The following is a 22,331-nucleotide window of genomic DNA, read 5'->3' on the forward strand; positions in this document are numbered from 1 at the left end:
TATAGATATATTCCTAAACTATGTCTTATAGAAGTATACTGTGTTATAATCAGAAGGATATGGACCGTGCTTCCTTCGATCAGTTAAATCCTAATCAAATGTTATAAATATTGTTGTATCATCCGATTGTAAGCAAATCCAAAAAACCTGACGTTTGAATATAATTGATATGATTTATATTTTCATTTCCACCATGATATTGTCTACATTGTTTCAACGAATAGACACTACTGACATTTCATGAATCATGATTCAAAAGAAACAATATACTGTCAAAAACATATCCCGCATTGCATGATCTCTGGAGGTATTTCGGTTAATGATCAGTTAAGTATCCAACAAATATTTTTTTTTCGTTAGATGTACTAATTTGTCAGATTTGTCTGAGTTGCATTTCTAACGTCGCAAAGTCCGGATTAACCAGCCTAAACACATGAGTCATTTAATAATCTGTCTTCGTTAGGCCATTTTTATCTATTCTTAATACATATAAATATTGTAATACAGTATACTACTCATATACAACCTAACTGTCAGGTATGTTATAAACATTTAGTTTTTTTTATTTTATATCTTTATTAAAACCATGAAGAAAAATAATTTTGTTATAAATTATATCACTATTTTGTTAAAATAAAACAAAAACTCTAAAACATGACATGGTGCAATTTAGACATTTGAAGATATTACCAAATTTTGTATTGCATTGAGTTGAACGGCCAGTCCTGTCCAGCTCACTAGTGTTAAAGATGTCTTAATTTGATGCTTATAAAATATGTTCTAAGATAGTTACATATCATAACGGTAAACCAGTAAGACAAAAGCAAAGGCAGACGGTAAGCGATAACACTAATTTATAGAGGTTCAAGACGTTTTTTTTTCAATTTTACATCCTGATGTAATGGATACGAAGGTTCAAAATTGTGATGGATTAAAAGAACACAAATTTGCTATTAAGATTTAATATAAACACTATACCATTCACAATACATGCGAAAAATGCGAATCAGCGCACAAAAATACTTTGACCACACAATATCAGATAATAGCTTTTTCTAAATCATTAACTTCTTTTTGTCTTTACTCTACTAGAAATGAAAAACACTATTCTTGCTTTGAACACACCATTTAACTACTCCACTGCTGATTTTACCTGTAAGTGGGATCATAGACCAGCAGCAATATATACCAACTCTTCACTCCTTATTAGAAGTTCTTCAATGTTAAGGAAGGCCATCAATGTGATGCACATGCACCATAAATACTGGATATCAGGAATCAACTTCCATTTTTGTCGTAAGTCAACAGTTTTTTTTTGTCATTTTTTTTCTTACAGATTTGTCCTTATTATGAATGAACAATCGCATCAATTATGTTCCAATGTAAAGCAAATGTAGAATTATATTCACACAACAACGATAATTTAGGTGAAACAAGCAAGAAACAAAAACTAAAGAAAGTACGCCAAATAAATAAGTAATCCAGACTCAATACATAAACATCAAGCTCCAAGCAGCGACAGTCTTTCGTTCCCTTTCTAATTATGTATATTTCGAAGTCTGACGCTTGTTGAAGCTTGATAAACCTTGTACACTCACAGGGTGTATGCCGTATGCTTTTCTCGAAACAACATATTACTGATAGTATGCAGCAAGATAACACCAGGTTGTCGACAAGTTCTTAGGAGATTTTGTGAAACGATGTTCATGCACATGCTCTAAGAAATAAGATTTTTTAAAAATACTTACGTATTGCATTGAAACACACATGATTATCGAATAATAATGTCTTTGAAATAAATTAGACTCTGGAAATTGATATTGAAAGAATAATCATGAAAACCAATTTTATAGCGGTAATCAAGGAATGTAATCCAGGGACAAAGACCAGACATGGAAAACTGACGTACACAACAAAGAACATACATTAACTAAAATCATACATACGAAGCAACAAAAGCAAATGAGTAACTCGAACTCCAATAAAAACTGGGAGCATGGACCCGGTGCATCCGTAGGGTAAGTGTCCTCTGCTTTTCTAGAAACACCCGCCGAGTTGTTCATAAAAGTCATGTTCGGGGTAGACGAAAGAGGAAAGAAAAACTATGACACGTTGAACAAATCAATCTTCATGGCGCAGAAGGATACACCGTAGCTATCCACGAGTTCATGATGACGACCATAAAACGTCATAAGTGATGACTTATGTAGCGACATAAACATGTTCCAGAAGCCTATTTGTAAGAAGTTCCGGCAAGCTCTGGCATATCGTATGAGTTGTGATATGAAAACAACTCTCCACGCACGTGCCGAAGGGATGTTGCTACAGATGAAAGGAAAGTTGACAATTCTGAATAAAAATATTTATATATATATGAAAAGAACGGATTTAGAAAACAAAAACGTTACAAATGCACTAGTAAAACTTAGTATATACTTTCAGAGATCACGAAAATCTCTCCTATAAATGTAAACACACCATGAAGTATGCTCTGGAAGTTCCCGACAACTAGGTAGTCCACAGTTTCTTAGCGATTAAAATTCATCAAAATCAAACTGAAAGGTAATAAAATAACACAAAGACAAAATAATGACCAACATCTTCTGACTGTGGAAAGGCGCATGGAATCTGCGTTGTGGTTAAATTAGTTTTATAAGGCCTTGATCACCCCTTTTTAATGCAAGGTAAAGAAATGAACTGGCACAACAAACAAACACGCCATCAAATTATTTATTCTACAATAAATTCAATTTTTTTCATGGAATATCTCAACACAAGCCATTAAGACAAATGAGATACCCACTCAAAGGACGCAAGCAGGTACTGAAAGCTAGCTCAGAACATATTGAAGAATAACAAGACAGCATGAGAAATAATCGGTCACTATAATTCTAGTGGGCATGATTTACAGTACTAACGTCTAGTACTGAATATGCAAAGTTCGATGTAGCGCAATACTAAAGCAGAACTTAGTTTTTGCGTTAGTCTGCAAATAGGGGTTGAATATCTCGAATTGTGAAAACAAGGTTCAAAGAAATGTCAATAATTTGAAAATCGTATCCGTTAACAATTAATGTATTTAGATCAGCCCATAAACACATCGAATTTTGTTTGAAAGAATGTGCTTTATAGACTCACTTTATTTCACTAAAATCTGATTGAGCAATAAGATTTTTAATTAAGAACTTGCAGGTGCTATTATATGTGTGTATCAAAATTTTGGAATGTTGACAGAAACATAGTATTCGTAAATGTTTATAAGAGGTTTGTGATATTAATACTCCATGTGTGAAAGCTTTCTCTTCGGAATTTATTGCGTTAAAAGAATCTTACACTTAATTACATATACGAGCAAATTTGGACCAATTATGAAATGTAGATACCATAGGAGAGTGCTTCGGGAATATCGCCATCGTGAAGAGAAAATTAAAAATAGAAAACCTAAAGTCATCTCCTGTTAAGAATAGTTTCAAGATTGCCATATTCTGGTGAATTATTTAAATCAAGAAGTGAACGAGTACTGTTATTGTTAGAATTAGTCAGTTTAAGTTCTTTTGGGTAGATATCTAGAACATAGTTTTCGAAGATAGGATTATTTACGGCTAACATATCATCAAGGTATCTAAAAGTATTATTGAATTCGTGCATCAGATTATGTTGTGAAGAATCTTAAAAGAGTTTATCCATGAACTGAGATTCATATCAGTAGAGATACTAATTGACTATAAGAGGAGCACAAGTCCCCATTGGAATAACAAAAAATCTGTCGGTATAGAGCAATACCAAATTAAATAAAAATATTTTCAATTACACAATTTGAAGCGTTGATCATATCCAAATATGTCCAATTGATATATCAACATTTATCCCGCCTTCATCAATAAACAAATAATTGTAGTCATTACAAGAAACTATTTGAGGACATATATCAAAGAACGACATTGAAATACACATCAATATATGTATATACAGATAATAGAAATGCATTGATAAAGCAATATTCAAAAATTGTAAGAAAATATACAACATTTCGAAAAAGATTTTATTTTTAATGGAATCGCTATTTATGTATTTTCACAAAAAAATCGTAGTATAAAATCAGTAATATTAACTAACGACTAATTGTACACTTACCATGTTTTGTTGAATAGGACAGCAGGCCCAAAAAGGCAAGAATATGTATGTTTAGGGTTACACTAGAAGTATTAATGGGATAAGTAGGTAGGTAAAATAATTCTATTTTTAAATATTATTGTATATATACATTCTGAACTTTAATAGTTGTCAAAAAAAAAAAAAAAAAAATTAGCAGCATTTCATTAAAAAAAAAACAATACCAATAAAATATGCTTGAGAAGGCAGAAAAAAATGGATAGGTAGGGTGTCCTTAAGCAAACATTTTTTGTCTCTGGCCTAACTAGCAATTGCTTTATTGGGGGATTGTATGTGAATTTATTTTAATATTGAGTAAGTGCTTAACTCAATTTTGCTTCATTTATAATGGGCTGGTCCCCATTTCTTTCGAAGACCGTTATTCGGAGCCCCAAACATGTATGTGCCATTTTTGGATTAATCTGCACTTTTTATAAAATCATACATTCATCTCCCACTAAAATCAACCGAATGAAACCAAATCAAGAACTCTTATATATAATAACATTACCAGTAGATGGTAAAATTGAAGTAGAATATTTCGGATATCCTTCCTCAGCATAAAACTTATAAAACTACCACTCGGCCAGCTAGGCTATATAATAATATAGCTTTCGCTAGCCGGGTCAGTCCTAGTGGTCTAGGGCGCTGGACTTTGTGCAGGCGATGTTGCCATAGATGTCACAGCGGTACGAGTTCGAGTACCGCGGAGGGAACGACCAAAAATTTGCATCGCAAATTTGACAGTTCTAACATCGTTGGGAATTTATCAGACCTTTCTATACATTTACATATCTCCCCTGTATCAATTTGATCCGATGGAGCAGTGTAACGAATAGAGTCGTCACATTCTAAGATGTTTGTATAATATTGACTTGTTGTGACATGCATCATTAATTTGATCTTCTATCCTACATAATAACATCTAAATGAACTGTCCCGTACTACCATACATAGTGTACTGAGTTACAGCCCTAGATTAATCCTATGAGGAGGAATGACCCGGCAAGCGAAAGCTATATTTTTATATAGCTTAGCTGGCCGAGTGGTCTAGGGCGCTGGACTTTGTGCAGGTGGTGTTGCCATAGATGTCACAACGGTACGAGTTCGAGTCCCGCCGAGGGAAAGACTAAAAATTTGCATCACAAATTTGACAGTTCTAACATCGTTGGGAATTTTCAGACATATATATATATTAATCTCAAAAGCGCAATTACAAATAGAAAAAGCGACAGTAACTGTTTCTGAACAAGAAATAAAACTGTTCGGTTGGAATTCGATATGGATGAATCACTTTATGTCAGAATACGTCGTGGTAACGGAATATAACTTGAAATTGTTTTATTGTGGGATTATATGTGAATTTGTTTTTGATATTGAAAAGGTATTTAACTTTATTTTTCTTCACTTATAATGGGTTGATACGAATTTCAAAGACCGTTATACGGAGCCCTTTACATGTATGCGCTTTTTCTGCATTAAATCTGCACCTTTTACATCTCAAAAGCACAATAACCAAAAGAAAAAGTGATCAGTAACTGTTTCTGAACAAGATATATAACTGTATTCGGTTGGTTTTTGACAAGCATGAATCACCTTCTGTCTGATTGAATGACTGCTTCTAAATTATGTGCATGAAATGCATATCGTACGCACGAAATATCAAGTCATGCACACGAAATGCTCACTTCAAGAAATACCATTTTAAACCATTAAGTCGTGTTAAAGCAATATGATATCGTGCACATAAAATAATAAATAGTGCACACAATATACTTAGTCCCCACTAGCACATTTATACATCGATTGAACCATCCGTATGGTCAACAGGTTACTTTGTTCAATTTGATTGTTACATTTTCAAGTAGCAAATTTCATAAACTCCTAAGCCATCCCCCAACGCCCATCCCCACTTCAAGAATCTGTACTGACTCTTGTACGTTTTTTAATTTTCTGCGGTAAAAAATCATGACCAAAGTTAGACATTATTTAAGATGTGTAGTCGCGCGGTCAAGTTTTAAAGTAAAACCAAAACTAGGAGCATGGAACAGGTGCACCGGTAGGGTAAGCGTCCGTTGCATTTCTAGAAACACCCACCGAGTTGCTCATAAAAAGTCAAGTCCGGGGTAGACAAACGAGGAAAGGAAAACTGTGACCCATTGAATAAATCAGTTTTCATGGTGCTGATGGATACACCATAACGATCCACGAGTTCATGATGTCGACCATAAAACTTCTGTAGTGATGACTTCAATCTTGTAGCAACATAACCTTGTTCCAGAAGCCTATTTGTTAGAGTTCTAGCGCGATACAAAAAGTTTGCGTAGTTTCGGCAAGCTCTGGCATAACGTATGAGTTGTGATATGAACACTCCATACGCAGGAACCGAAGGGATGTTGCCACAGATGAAAGGAAAGTTGACAAGTTTGAATGAAAAATCATCGCGTTTGTCGTAAAGGTTGGTCAATAGTTTTCCTTTACCATCGATTTCTAAGTGTAGGTCAAGATATGAGGCTGATTTCACAGTATCTGTTGTATCCTTTATCTCAAGTTCTTTTGGGTAGATGCGATGTATCAAATCCCCGAAGTTAGGATTGTTTAAATATTATACGTCATCTATATAACAGAAACTGAGATTAAAGGATCTAACGGAATTACGCAGACTTTTTGTATCGCGCTAAACTTCTAACAAATAGGCTTCTGGAACAGGGTTATGTTGCTACAAGATTGAAGTCATCACTACAAAAAAATTATGGCCGTCATCATGAACTCATGGATCGTTACGGTGTATCCATCTGTGCCATGAAAACTGATTTATTTAACGTGTCATAGTTTTCCTTTCCTCTTTCGTCTACCCCAGACTTGACTTTTTATGAGCAACTCGGCGGGTGTTTCTAAAAAAGCAGAGGACTCTTACCCTAACGGTGCACCTGGTCCATGCTCCCAGTTTTTAGTGGAGTCCGAGTTGCTCATTTACTTTTGTTACTTTGTATGTATAATTTTAGTTACTTTATGTTCTTGTTGTGTATGACTGGTCTTCGTCCCTGGATTACATTCTTTTAATTATCGCTATAACCTTGGTTCCCTTGATTACTCTTTCCAAGATACTATAAGTTTAAGTTTCAAGTAAAAAAAAGGTTAAGTTTGAAAAAACGCAAAATGCTACAATAGAAGTTTGAACTCAATATTACTAGTTTTTAAAAGTCTAAAATTTGAATTATAAACAAAGTATTTGTGTGTCCCTTTCATATATATTCTTCGATGGAACGGAGAAAGTTCCGAACGAAAAAAAGGTTAATACTGTAATATAATCGAAAACTAATATACACAATCATTTTTGTTTAGAATTACATCAGACTTCAATTATAACTATCTAGATTTGCCCGTTAATGTTTTACACAAATAATTACCCATAATAAAGTAATTACTCTGCAAAAGTTGTAAGTTGAAAACTTTTTAAAATGTTTATTTTTGTTATCAGGTGCCTTGAGTTGAATACAACATTGCTTTAAATGGTGTCCTTAGTTACGTTAATTCTGGAATATCATTGTATGGCTTTAACCAACCTAAAAAACTAGATATCACAAGAATATAGAATTATATAATGATATATAAATTAATTCATTGGTTTGCATAAAATGTATATATTTCGAAATCGATTTGATTTTCTGGGAGTTATTTACCTCCTATTCGTTTGGCCATATCAATTAAAAAATCTGATTGGGCCTTTTTGTTTATCTCTGTCAGGTGGGCATTATGACCTCGACAACTGCTCTGTAAATATAATTATTATGTTATCATTTAATGTCTTAAGTAATCGATCACGCTAAAGAATTATTTTCGTGTGTAACATATTTAAAACATCTGCTAAATCTGCGATGTACATATTAATTGGTTAGATGTCTTAGGTTTTAAACCTTAACTGCGAGACTTCATTACAACATCACGTGTCTGTGCTGTCTAGTTGTATTGTTTTCAACTAGTTTTGCACACTATTTTAGTGCTAAAAATAAATATATTTGCTTTTTAAACAAGTTTTCTAATTGGTTGATTCTCTTTGAACGAAACTTTGTATCAATTATTTATATTTGAACCGTAATCCATTAGAAATTGTCTAGAGATGTAAACTACCACAAACGTGGTCATTACATGTTTGAAAATAAGAAATATTCATTAAATAACAAATGGTGTTGCTTTATCGTATGCAACAAGCGCTTTTTAGAAATGTACCTCTGCTTTGTACCAATCAAGAAATTACATAATAAAAAGGTATGGTGCATATTTTAAGGGGACAACAAAATGTTTATTTTGTCATTTAATACAACAGTTTTTCCCATAATTCTCTACGTTGTGGTCGAAATCGAACCAGTGAATTGTTGACTTTAGTAGTCATTTCATTATACTAAGTATGCTTAAAGCTGCTATCGTATATTAATGGCTTTGTAAAACACGTTCAGATAAGATACGTTCACTACAGAATAACAGACTGAAGAAAAAAAATAACAAATGCAGTCGGCAAGGTCATGGTAATAAAATCATAATTCTAATTGCAAATTCAAAAATATATATTTTATATAGTCATATTGTTGTAACAATACAGTTAATACATTCAGTAGGGTGCAGTAAAACGAAGGCAGTTTCAATATATAAATCACAACATTCTTACCTAAAACATTGAAAAGTAATACCGGTAGGACTGCAATTATTTGTAACCTGTCCATTTTGTATGACATTTGAGGTCGATAATTAGTTATAGGCTTAGCATATTTGATACAAAGTCTTTATTTTTCTGACCTGTGGAAGTCAAGTGCACTTATCTATCTCGCTTAACTTCGAAACAGGTACGCACAACCTGTATATGAATATATTTATCACCCTTTCGATGTTTATCACAATCAAAAATGGATATGGTAAAAATTAAAAAAATACACTAGCGTACAAACAGACATTTAGTTAATGTACTCTAGCTTCAAGTAAAGACGTTTCTCCCGTAGCAGTATTAATTCAATAAGGATACACAAAAATTCAAAACATCTTCTTAAAACCCTCAACTCAAGATCATTTTCAGAATACAATCGAATTAAAACAAATACAAACACATTTTGTTCAACTCTTTATACTTCTATGGCCTATAGTCAAAATTTCCAATCAAAAAGATTATACATCGTTGTTACTAAACAAAAAGACGGTGGACCTAGATTCAGATATGTAATACGTGGTGGAGATTTCTTATAATTTGTTAAAAACAATTACCATTCATTCTTTAAATGTACCGACGTTTTCAAAATGCTAGTGGATTGTTACGGGGTATCCATTTGCACAATCAGATCCGATTTGTTTAATGTGGCATACTTTCCCTTTTCTCTTTCGTCTACCCAAGATGTGACATATGATAAGTAACTCGGTGGGAGTACGTAGAAAAGAAAGTGACACCTATACTACAGGTGCACCTGGTCCATGCTTCGAGTTTTTCGTGGAGTCCGAGTTGCTCATTTACTTTTGTTGCTTTATACGTATTATTTTGGTGTTTTCATGACCTTTGTTGTGTGCGTGTTTACCATGCCTGGTATTGGTCCCTGGATAACATTCTTCAGATTTCCGCTAAAATCTTTCGTCCCTTGGTTACTCCGTCACGTTTTAACCAGTGAAACGCGGTAAAAATAAACATAAAAAGAAATAAAATGCACAAAAACAAAAGCAATATGAATGACTCGACTAACACAATAAAACATAAAAACAACCGAACGAACAAAAACCAAGGAGAGTGAAAAATAGGGATTTTTCAAAGTGTCTCTTGATCTAAAAACGCGTGTCGTACTTTACGAGTGAAGTCACCATGAAAACAAAAAAAGAACAGAAAAATGGTTGTAACCCTACTTAATTTTTTCACTCGATTTGAAAACGTAAAATTTGAAAGTGAAAGAGTAAATTCTAGCGATAAATATTTTTGACGTATAACAGAAACATGCAATTACATGAACGAAAACCTTCTAAAAATATATTTATTCTTGGTTGAAGTTCTCTAGACTAAAAAACGTGAAAATGTGCCGTAATAAAAAAAAATATGTATACTTATTCTTTACATGCATTTTCTAGAACTTGAGGCATTGTCAACTTGTAGAGATGGAATAAATGCTACTTCTTGTGCTTAAGATCTCAGTTGCGTCAAACTTATCATTAACTCTTCCGAGACACAACAATATGAATGCCAAAACATATACAAGCTGTTTCTAGGGTTTAATAGGGTAAGGTATTTCTAGAATGTATATGTATTAGTTATTCGTGTGTGTTATGTGACACTTTTGATCCTGAAATTCGAGCTTAATAATAAGGCATCAAAGAAACTCTGAAAAGTTTGACAAAAGATCCATCAATGAGGAATTAACAGGTTAAGTACAAAAGTATAAACATTAGCAACACAAATGGTTGAAAATGCATTTCACTAGGAAATTTTCAAAGCTGCACACGTATTACAATTTCAATATATGTTTTTTTTTGCGTTTTATGATAAAAAAAAAAACGCCATCCCCAATGTCGTAAGTTGGTCGATAAGGTACTTTTAGATGAATTTTTCTATTTGGTTGTTGAGTTAAATCTTTAGAAAAACATTAGCAGAAGATTATTCATAGCTTTTTTAAGATATAATTCTATGTTGTATCTGAAGCCAAACAAAACAGACAGTCTTACCGAATATTTATTGTAAGGAAAAGAGTTTCAGGTAGTGCCTGACTACGATACTTCAGTTTATTTGGTAAAAAGTGCCTTGCTTTAATCTTATTATTTTGTTTAAATAACCGCTCCGTCTTAATCTATTTTCTTTGTTGAATTTGATGTATTACGTCTTTTGTCTCATTAATCAGCCAAATATTTAATCATCAAATCAAAACGTATTATTTCGAGTGTCCTTTCCTGTGAAGGTAAAACAACACAACACAAGTAATTAACACAACAACACGCACAAAGAAAATACAATGTAACCAAAAACCAACCCAAAATTACAGGAATTTTGCAATGTATTAATTCAACATAGCACCACTACCACACCTAATTGCAAACAATATTTCATAAAGAAAAAAGGAACAACACTATTTGTTTGTCAGTTTTTGTGTTTGTTATACAATCAGATAGAGGAAACCATATACATACTGTTAGACATTATTATTATTGTTTATTCAGTTTAACGTTATCTTATAACTAGTTCTTCTGTATATCTACAAAATAATATTTTTTAAAAATAGTTGACAAAATTTATAATAGAATGTCTATGTAGAAACCAGTCAGATCATAAGCTATATGCTGCACAGAGTGATATTAATTACATCTTCTTGTTCCAATGTAATATTTAACTTATAATGATGGCATATACATACATCAGGGATTTTTCAGTGTCAAAAGTGAGTGACTCAGAATATATTTGTAAAGTTATCTTGCATATCAACTGCACTATGAACAGATGAGAGAGTCATGTAACTTTTACTGTCCAATGCTTCACATATGATATTTTTTTCTCCTTTTCAGTAACTTACAAACCAACTTTTATCTGTTTAGAAAACATACCTTGCGGTCTCGAATGAATGAGAATATTTAACGTCCGAGCAGCCCCAACAAACAAACATAAGATGGATTCAATATATGTAGGTAGTAACACATGCCAGATTTTGTAGAAAATATTTTCATTCATTCGAGACCGCAAGGTATGTTTTCTAAACAGATAAAAGTTGGTTTGTAAGTTACTGAAAAGGAGAAAAAAATATCATATGTGAAGCATTGGACAATTAAAGTTATCTAAAATTCATATTTAGCTGAACACTTTTCTGCATTCAGGTATTCGATAGTCACATAGTATTGTTCATTAATATAATAAATTACAAAGAATGGCATAGTATTACAGCTGGAAACAATCATTTAAATGTCAGTGCCTGTAAGAATCAGGCAGTAGGTGAAACATGGTATGAATAGACCAACGATTTTGAAAGTGTATTTTGACTATTTGCACCATCAAAATCAAGGAAAAATACAAGATTGTCCATATTATTTAAGTGAATTTCGTTGAAATGCACTTAATATGAACAAATAACTCCTTCAAAAACCTCAAACAACATTCTATTAAAAAAGTTTGAATAAATCCAGTGATGCAAAGATTTAATAGTGGACTTTTCAAATAATGGAATAAATTTGAATTAAATTATATTGTTTGATTGGTGTTATTTTGGCATGCATGTTTCTGATTTTTTTTATTTTGCTTGATACTTACAGAAACTGACACTTAATATTTCCTAGTGCACGTTTTGCAAAGTAGTGGTTTGTTTCAATGAAATGGTACTTACTCTCTTTCGCAAACATGTCTAAACCTATTGTCACTACAAATAGCATCGTTCCATAGCATGTTAAGTGTTAAGTGAATCCCAGATATGAACACAGTTTTCTTTCATAGCACCATTTGGTTCATTAGGTCCCCAAGCCGTGTTAGCAAATGACATGTCTGATGAAGCCCATACCCATGTACCTTCGGCAATATCATCTCTTCCTCCTTCCTAGTATCAAGACTGATAATTCTTATTTCTGTTCCAATTTTAGAACATATTTTGCTCTTTATTTGATACCCCCTAATCTCCTTGCAGTACTGATTAAGAAATCTGATCGAACTTTGTTGTCTATCTCGGCAAGTCGAACATTGTGGCCACGGCAACTGCCCTGCAAAACCAGAAGAAATTATTATTTCATCTTTTGTCAAAAAATGACCTACTAAATTACCTTATCACTGTGTATAAACCAAATCATAGTTGTAATTTTGCGAATTCAACTATAAAGTTTTGAGACTTTTCAACTGAAACGGGAATAAAAAGTTGTTTTTTTTTCCATAAGTATATTTTGATTTTTGTGATATGTATAATGCTGGCAAGTGTATTTCCAGCAACCTTGTCAAGCAAGTGTTCCAACTATTGTTTTTGTCGTTCAAGCTATATAAAATATCTGTATGTACAGTGCTCAAAGATAAATATATATAAATAATCTCCTAGCCCAATACATTAAAACAACTGTAATTGCTAAGCATTCATATATGCTTCGGTCAGGTACTTAACAGCCCTTACATGCTTGCATAATCCTAAGGTTTCTAACTATAAGGTTGTAATTGATAAACTCCGAACTGTCATTTTTTAAAAGTTTAATCTGCTTAAGAAGTGAATTTAAGTAAAAATACTTTCTTAGAATTAATAAGAAACAATATATATCGAAATAGTAGTGAGTAATAATATGTTAAACGCTTTATATAGTTTTACTACTAAATCATAAAGTATCATTAGTTTACATTGGTTCTAGAATTATAAGGAATCCCATAGTTTGGTGTTTAGCCTCTTAAAAATTGTCGAATTTTCAATAATTTGTGCCACTTAAAATGTATACTTTCTTGTGTGATTATGTGACATATTTATATTTATTGTCGCATTAAGACATATACTACAGTAATGAAATAAAATCTAACAGAACTGCTAGCGTCCAAAATGGCCATTAGAGTTTCTATGTAAATTTCAACGTATTTCGTTTTTACATCTCTTCCTTTTTCTGATTACAGGAATTCGGTTGAAAAATAATTGAAATTACAGTATTACGTCTGTACAAAAGTACACTTCCACAAAACAGAATTTAGAAATTAGACAAAACTGTTAGCAAAGATGCATTGAAGATGAACTCTGCTCCCAATCTCATCGACCATATATTCAAAATATTAACAAAATTAACAATTTTGTTAAGTAATATAGAAAAGTAATGTGACTTGAAATCGAATCATACGATGTGATTCACCTATATAAGGCTTATAATAAAATTTAAACGTGCGGTGATAACTAGTTTAAGAGAAAACCGAGACGCAGCATGCGGACGAACACACGTATAAATGAACAGACGGACACTACGATAACTAAAAACTACCTGAAAAGCCGGGGAAGGTATAATAAAATGAACTGAGATCTTACCATAACAATTTGAAAGAAACAATAGACAAAGTTGAAATAGGTTTATTGTCTCCGTGTCAGTTTAAAGACGTACAGATTAGATAGAAAAGTGTGGGTCATATAAGGATAGAAAATAGGCCAGGGACATTTAGAATTGAACTAAAACAAAACATATCCGTTCATCGTAAAATTGGTAAATACAGGTTGTAAACTTCTAGCGTGGAATGGGGTTATTAAGGAATAATGTGGACACAATTGGTAAAAACGCATTTTTTTATCTCTCTAATTAAAAAAACCAGGATAATGAAAAACTACTATCTATTTGTCGTTAAAATTGTGATATTCAAAAAATATATTTGCACTTAATTCACGGGGTATAAATCGCTTTTTGAAAGATGTTTAAGGAAAAGAGTAACCAAGGGAAGATTCTAGAGGAAATTAAAAGAATGAACCCTGTGATAGACTAGACACGGAAAACAGACACACACAACAAAGAACATGAACTAACTAAAATAAAACGTGCAAAGAAACACAAGTAATTGACGAACCCGGACTCCACTAAAATCTGGGAGTATGGACTAGGTGCACCGCCAGGTTGGGTGTCCTCTGCTTTTCTAGCAACATCCACCGAACGATTCACAAAAAGTCAACTACGAGGTAGACGAAAGAGGAAAGAAAAATATGACACATTGAACAAATTGGTTATCATGGTGCAGATGGATACACCGTATTAATCTACAAGTTCATCATGACAGTCATAATTTTGTAATTATGACTTTAATCTTCTAGCAATATAACCCTGTTCCAAAAGCCTAATAGCAAAAAGTCTAACATAGTACACACAATCTGTTTAGTAACGTCAAGCTTCGACATAACGCACGATATGAAAACTCCATACGCAGGTGCTTAAGTGATGTCGCCACAAATGACAGGAAAGTTTACAATTAGGAATGAAAATTCATCGCATTTGTTGTATAGTTTGGTTAATATTTTCCTTTCGAATCAAGTTCTAAGTGTAGTTCAATTATGAGGGTGATGTTTTTTTTTAAATATGCCTTCCGTTTATGCAGTACGCATTTCGGCTACATATACCGGTAATAGTGACAAAAAGGCGACACAAATAAATATAGGAAAAAACATCGAAGCGTCATTTTGTCAAAAAATGTAAAAGTCCAAAAACATTGCCTAAACGTGAACACATGAAACAAAGAAGATCTATCTACACAATTTAGCGAAAGAAATAAATTCTTAATATAGTAAAGTTTACAATAGTGCTTGATATTAAATTCTTTTTGCATTTATCTCATTTCCTTCAATATGAATTTTGTATGTCCATCACTTTAACTTCCTGTTAAATTACGCCATAGAAGCCAATAGTGTTAATATAGAATAGTATGTGGTTTAAGGTAGTCAGTACTTTTCTAATTAGTCAGTACTTAATTCCAGTATTTCAACTTAAATATTGTCAATTTTGGTATGATGTGAAAGCATAGCTAATGCATAGATAGTTCTAAATCCAAAACTTAAGTGTATACTACTCTAAACAAAAGTATCGAAATAGAAAGCCATATCAAGTACCGAAAATCTCTCACAAGTGTAAAATAAGGAATGATCTTTCCGATTTTTTGCGCTTTTGAAATTTGTTATACCCCAAAGTTATGGTAATAGCAACAAATCCACTTGGAAGATTTGTCGTTTTTATATTTGTAAACATGCAGAACTCTCTAATTAACATAGCCACGCAATTTCATAAGTATAACGAGCTAAGTTGTCAATAAATAAACACATCGTAATATGTACTTTTTCTTCAGTCAAATATCACTTGAATATTTACAATACATTTTGTTGACAATAAAGATTTCTATCTCAAGTACGCGGGCGATCATCTGCATAACGGGGTCACGTCCTTTAACTTAAGTTTAAATGTCAGAACGTACTAGAAGTATTGACCAAAAACTATTAATTATAATTATATTACTGAATTAAAGCATAGATTAGACATACGGTACCGATGTTTCAATATATGTTGTGAGAAGGCACTTTTAAAATGTTTTTAGACGTAAACACGAGTTAACCGTTATCAACCGAGAACCAATCAATACCAGACATTTTAAAATCCATTTTTAAATTTAATTTGAACCTTGGTAAACGGAAAACCTGTTTTAACCAAACACGGGGTATAGAAAGTGCTATACAAAATGTGATTGATGAAGACTTCTAGATAGCTCAACCAAATCATTATTAGTGGATGGGGTCAATGAGGGTTTACCTAAATATTCTATTTTTGATAAAATGTTCGTTTCATCAGCTAATATTCTACTTTAATATTTCAAGCAACAAATAGCTATTTCATATTGTTTTTATTAGTATTGTAGAAGTACCCTGTTTTCAAGTTAGCCAACTATATATTTTACTTTTGATTTACACTGTTACAATGTCTCAGATGACAGTCATAAATTAGTCATTATGCATATCAGTTATGGAGAATGTGCTTAAATAATTACAAATCAAAATAGAGTAGTATTAAGTTGCTATGCTATATATCATGAATTAATTGTGCCTTACAAACTGTACTCTTCATTTCTTCGACAAACGTACAGAGTAGCCCTTTCAATTAGTATACTTATAGAAGATGCATTAACATCAGAAGACGATTGTTTTCTAAGAGCCTTTACAATTTATTTATCTTTATCATATTGATTTGAATTTTAATTGTTAAACTTTTTTTTAAACAGTTTGTAATTATCACGTGAGATTCTAATTATTAGATACATTAAAATACCTAAAGCATAAGTCATATGGGCTGAAAGAGTATGTAACAGCTACACGTATTCCTAATATGATATTAACTCAGGGACAAAAACAAATGGAATATAGTAATAGCAAAAAACATCAAAATGGCAAAAAAAAAAAAAAAAAAAAAAAAATGCCTCAGTGGAACACATAAATTGAATTTAAACGGAAAACAATTACCTGTTAAATGGAAGCGGAAGATTTAGTGATAAAAAACTATAAAACCTGATTTAACTTACGATTTCTATTTGAAATGCCTGTAGCAATTCAGGACCATTGTAGTTGTTTCAACTTTCGTTTTTTCTTTTGATATTGGAATTTTTCATATAGACTTTCTTTCTTAAGCTTTTGACTATTCTTTCTGACTATTGCCTACAGTTTGGCAGTCATTTCGATTACTTTATTTTTATCCTGTTCCAGTTTTAAAAGATAATGCGTACTGTTCTCCATAAGATACCGCCAGTTTTACATGAAAGGAATGTCAGAACTACAAATGTAGTTACACTATTGTGCATTACCTATAGATAAAAAAATGGAGTTGAGGGTATAATCGCACCTTTAATTTATTGCTTCAAATTATCTCAATTTACTTACCTTATTACTTGAATGACAAGTTTATGAATCCCGGCATTTCTGTCATTTTAAACATGATGAACATAGGCGTACATGTGAGATATGGTGTTATGAATTTCAGTAAATGTAATTGTAGAATGAAACAACAAATGAACATTGCCGGAAAGAGATCACATTCATTTGAATTCACACTTTAAAGAAAATAAATTGTGTATGTAAAGCACTATGCATGTTTTGTGTTTATATGTTGCTATTTTGAAATACAAAGCTTCAATCATATGGATGATAAATAAATCAAAGTCTACATTTTGTTTACAAGAAAGATTTATTTTTTTTTGCGCATTAAACCTAAGTACCGATATTGCTTTCTTAACCAAATTTTAAATGCAAGGACTGTTGGAGCATTTACTAAAGTTAGTTATTTACGGTATACAGGTAGACCTATTCTTAACATATTTGATTGGAAGTTATAAACAGTATATTATTGAGGATATTTGTTACCGTATGAAAGCTTAGTTCAAATCTGCGTGAAATACAGAAATGGATAAAATAAAACATCCTGGTCTCATAGGCTTTGCTGTATTTGTGTCCTTCCTTGCTTCAGCATGTAACATCGGTGCTTTTGCCTCTCCCTACTGGTATTATGAATCAACGAATGGAGGAACAGGTTATGGTGGTTTCTGGCAGGCTTGCATCGAAATGTCAGGTTCCAAGACATGCAGCAGTATTAAACCATGGGAAGAAGGGAAGGAATGTATGTTACTATTTTTTTTTTACATAGATGATCATTTATTACTTATTATGTTTAATTTAAAATGAGTGTTTAACTTTGCTTAATGTATATTTTCGACAATTTTACCGTCACATTTAAAAGACAAGAAATAGCTTTCATTTTTCTTTTTTAAATACAGTTATGTTTGCATTAGCTTTTGTCATGCATAATAGTCGGTTTATCGCTATAATTACTGTAAATGTGTCAATTTTTGCGAGGGAACATTTTCACGGGTATCAATTTTTGCAATAAAAAAACTGTAAAAATCAATTTCGCGAGTACAATAAATTGGTACATCCCGAAAATTAATAGTAAACAATTGCTGTCAGAAGGAGGTTTGCTATTGCAGGGATGCATGCTATGAGATATACTACTCACTAAATTAGAAGTTTAGACTGTTTTACAGCATTCCGCCGTATAAAACGAAATACAATGTTTTTGCAGGGTATGACAAGACGACTCCAGGACTAATAGTAGTTTGCATTAGCTTCTGTCATGCATAGTAGTCGGTGTAACCATGCTACAAGTTCCTCTTTAGTATAAATGACACAGAAATTATTTACAAATGAAATCAATCTAAGTAATGAAATCTGTAATAACGCCACTGCGATATAATGTGTCTTTATCGCTATAATTACTGTAAATGTGTCAATTTTGCGAGTGAACATTTTCACGGGTATCAATTTTTGCAATAAAAAAAAACTGTAAAAATCAATTTCGCGAGTACTTTGTTCGCTCAATTTTCCACCGCGAAAGTATCAAAAATTAGTACACCCCGAAAATTAATAGTAAACAATTTGCTGTCAGAAGGAGGTTTGCTATCGCAGGGATGCATGCAATCAAATTATCTGTTTTCATTTATTTTAAAATTTACAGAGAGAGCAAGTTTATGTTTTTTTTATTGTTTTTTAGTCTACAAGCAAACTTCATCGATCTGTTCTATCTATTATGTTACCTATATGTATCACGTTTCAAAATAATCAGGGAAAGTTTAGCAATGCATGTAAAAGTATTACTCTTAATCGTTTTTATCTATCCTAATACAGAAAGATTGGTAAATATAAACGCAAGTAATTATGAAAAAAATATTTAACGTGAAAGAATACCAAAACGAACAATAATCAAAAGTATGTAATGACGTCTAATGAATACAAAGTATGTTGTATTATTTCTTTGCCACGATTAAAAAATGTGATTTGCACATATTCTTCAAATGAGATATACTACTCACTAAATTAGAAATTTAGACTGTTTTACAGCATTCCGCCGTATAAGACGAAATACAATGTTTTTGCAGGGTATGACAAGACGACTCCAGGACTAATAGTAGGTGCTGCCTTGTTGACTTTCATTGGTTTCATTGCAATTTCGATTAAGAGTTGTAAAGGTTCCAATGCTGGGTGTGAGAGTGCTTACTGTCTTTCGGGAATACTTTTTTTACTAGGAGGTAAACGAAAATGTATATTAAATATTGTTAATTGAGTTCCTTAAGTAACCGGCAATGACTATATAATATGCAGTACAAAAAAACCAAGTGCATAGTGTATTTATTAACTTGATGGCATATTATAACAAAATACTGATTAGGTGTAAATATAAGTAGTATCAATGTGTAAGTATTTCAAGTATAGCATCCATCAAAAGTTTTACGTATACAGGAATATATTTGGTATTTTTTTGGCTGTATAAATCATCATTTAGAGGCACAAAACATTCTTTTAATTAACGGTTTTGGGTTTTGAATGTATCAATTAAGTTGGCGGTAATGTTTTTGCCAAATTTGATTTGTATTTCAGACTTATCAATCAATATAACTTACCAATGGACAATTAAACTATGTATAGTTAGGCAGATTTTACTGTACTATGTCTAGTTAGGCAGATTTTACTGTACAATGTCTAGTTGGGCAGATTTTACTGTACTATGTCTAGTTAGGCAGATTTTACTGTACTATGTCTAGTTAGGCAGATTTTACTGTACAATGTCTAGTTAGGCAGATTTTACTGTACTATGTCTAGTTAGGCAGATTTTACTGTACAATGTCTAGTTAGGCAGATTTTACTGTACTATGTCTAGTTAGGCAGATTTTACTGTACTATGTCTAGTTAGGCAGATTTTACTGTACAATGCAAACAAATTCAAACAGATAGCTTCATAGCGCATGCCCCAGAACACCAATTATAATAGGATACACCAAGCTACAATTAAAAAACGGAGAAAACTCATTTTCTAACACTTGTGCATGCTTCCATTTTTTTGTGGAGTTTTAGTTGCTCATTGACTTTTGTTTCTTCCCGTGAATGTGTTACGTATCTGTTTTCCATGTTTAGTCTTTACCCTTGAATTATATTATTTTTATTTCCGCTCGAATCTTAGTTCATTTGAAAAGTCTTTGATAAACAATATTTATATATATCATATCATATTACAGCGCTTATGATTGGCGGTGCTCTGTTTGTATGGGCGCGGTATACACCAGAAGTTTATCAAGACAACAAAGGCTATTCGTTCTATGTGGACTGTGCTGGAGGCGGATTGTTTTTGGTGGCAGCCATATTGATTGCTCTTCCGATATACAAGGAATCTCAAGTCTCTCCGTCTAACTATTAAAACAAAACAAGCTTTACAAATATGTTTTCTAAATACTGTGTCTCTCGTGCCAAAGGTTTGTGTTTATTATGCAAAGCGGACACATATGATAAATAAAGACGATAAAACATGAAATTGACAGACTGTGATAAAAAACATCAGAAAAAATAGTCTTGTACAAGTGGGGCTTCTTATTTTTTTAACTTTGAGGATATAGTTTGTAACTGTTCTAAAATGACGGCATTCATTTCCCTATAAATAAGTTATATGTCACTTAATGTGAAAATAAAAATAGACCCATTATACAATGAGTTCAGGGATTGACATTAATCTCCTATTTTCATTTATCTAGTTATATTATGACTAAAAATACTGTTATTAAGATTTTGTTATTTTTGTTTGATGACATTGATTTCTTTATCAATAAACAAAATAATAAAAAAAAACCATTTTTTTTTTCTGTTTTTATATCACGCCAAGACAAATTCCGAACCCTTAACATTAAACCAGTTTTCACATTGTATGAGTTAGTTCTAATTACCTTGTATATTTAGTAGACTGTGGAACGAAGCAGTCAATATTATTTAAATGTATAAATCAATTACTGCCAAATTTGGGAATGCAAATATAAGTATGCGTCTGTTAATGTAAGAGGCATTTAAAAGTTAAAAGTAAATAAATACTTAGTATATCAAAGATAAAACAAAGAATTACTGTTTAACAACAGATTTGTTTTATATAGGCAGAAAGGCATATGACCCATTGAAATACAAATCTAGTCTTTTTGATATAAAGAGAAGACATGGGATTCGGTTCTGCTTATATATGAGATGAAATATTTAATGTAATTTGAGCAAGACTGACAAATTAGTCACGCATTCACTACAATCTACTTTATGTACCGAGGACATTTCTGTCCTTCTATTCAGACTTAAGCTTGATTCTAAGGCAATGTATAAAGTAAAAAGTCTGAGTATTTCGAAAGGACAACTTGACGGAAAGTAGGATGGAAAGTATATGCATTCCAGTCAACTTAGAACTTAGAATCAATGAGGGTCTGATTTCAGCCTGACAGGAAGTAACTGTTCAGCCTCTTTCGTTATGAAAATGACCAATTGGTTCAGCTTGTGCTAACATTTAAAAACTCAGTTAATTTAATGACATGTCGTCTCGAGAGTTTTAATATCAAGGATGACACGCAACTAAAATTTGTGAGAATTTCTATGGATTAAGGCCTCACTACTTTACAGCATTGTTGTATTACAGGAAACTACTGCCTCATATTAAAACATTTATAATTATGTAAAACACAAATATGTTTATTGTTTTTTTTTTAATTATTTTTTTTATTTCTAAACTTTTGAACAAAATATGGAAAAAAAATATCAGATGAATAAGCAGATATTTACAAAAATCCATACATGTAAGTACACAGGCACTCATCTTTAAATTTGTATTCAAGTACTTTATTTGTCAACGTCTTAACCTCGGATAATAAG

General features: G+C 32.1%; 2 protein-coding genes across 2 annotated transcripts; one reads left to right on the plus strand and one right to left on the minus strand.

Moving 5' to 3' along the window:
• Positions 1 to 8,430: 8,430 nt before the first annotated feature.
• Positions 8,431 to 13,663, minus strand: LOC148611813 (uncharacterized). Its single transcript, XM_088595329.1, is given in 3 exon segments — positions 8,431 to 12,720; positions 12,761 to 12,846; positions 13,637 to 13,663. Coding segments are annotated over 3 exon segments (294 nt in total). The 3' UTR covers positions 8,431 to 12,539.
• Positions 13,664 to 17,860: 4,197 nt separating this feature from the next.
• On the plus strand, positions 17,861 to 21,278 carry LOC148611814 (uncharacterized). The gene is made up of 3 exons (XM_088592719.1): positions 17,861 to 18,225; positions 19,541 to 19,690; positions 20,675 to 21,278. The coding sequence occupies exons 1-3, from the start codon at positions 18,012 to 18,014 to the stop codon at positions 20,851 to 20,853; spliced, it is 543 nt and encodes a 180-aa protein (XP_088448845.1). The 5' UTR covers positions 17,861 to 18,011; the 3' UTR covers positions 20,854 to 21,278.
• The last annotated feature ends 1,053 nt before the right edge of the window (positions 21,279 to 22,331 follow it).

This window comes from Perna viridis, chromosome 7, assembly GCF_037379345.1.
Source record: "Perna viridis isolate PV_CMFRI_1.1 ecotype Kerala chromosome 7, ASM3737934v1, whole genome shotgun sequence".
NCBI lineage: Eukaryota > Metazoa > Mollusca > Bivalvia > Mytilida > Mytilidae > Perna > Perna viridis.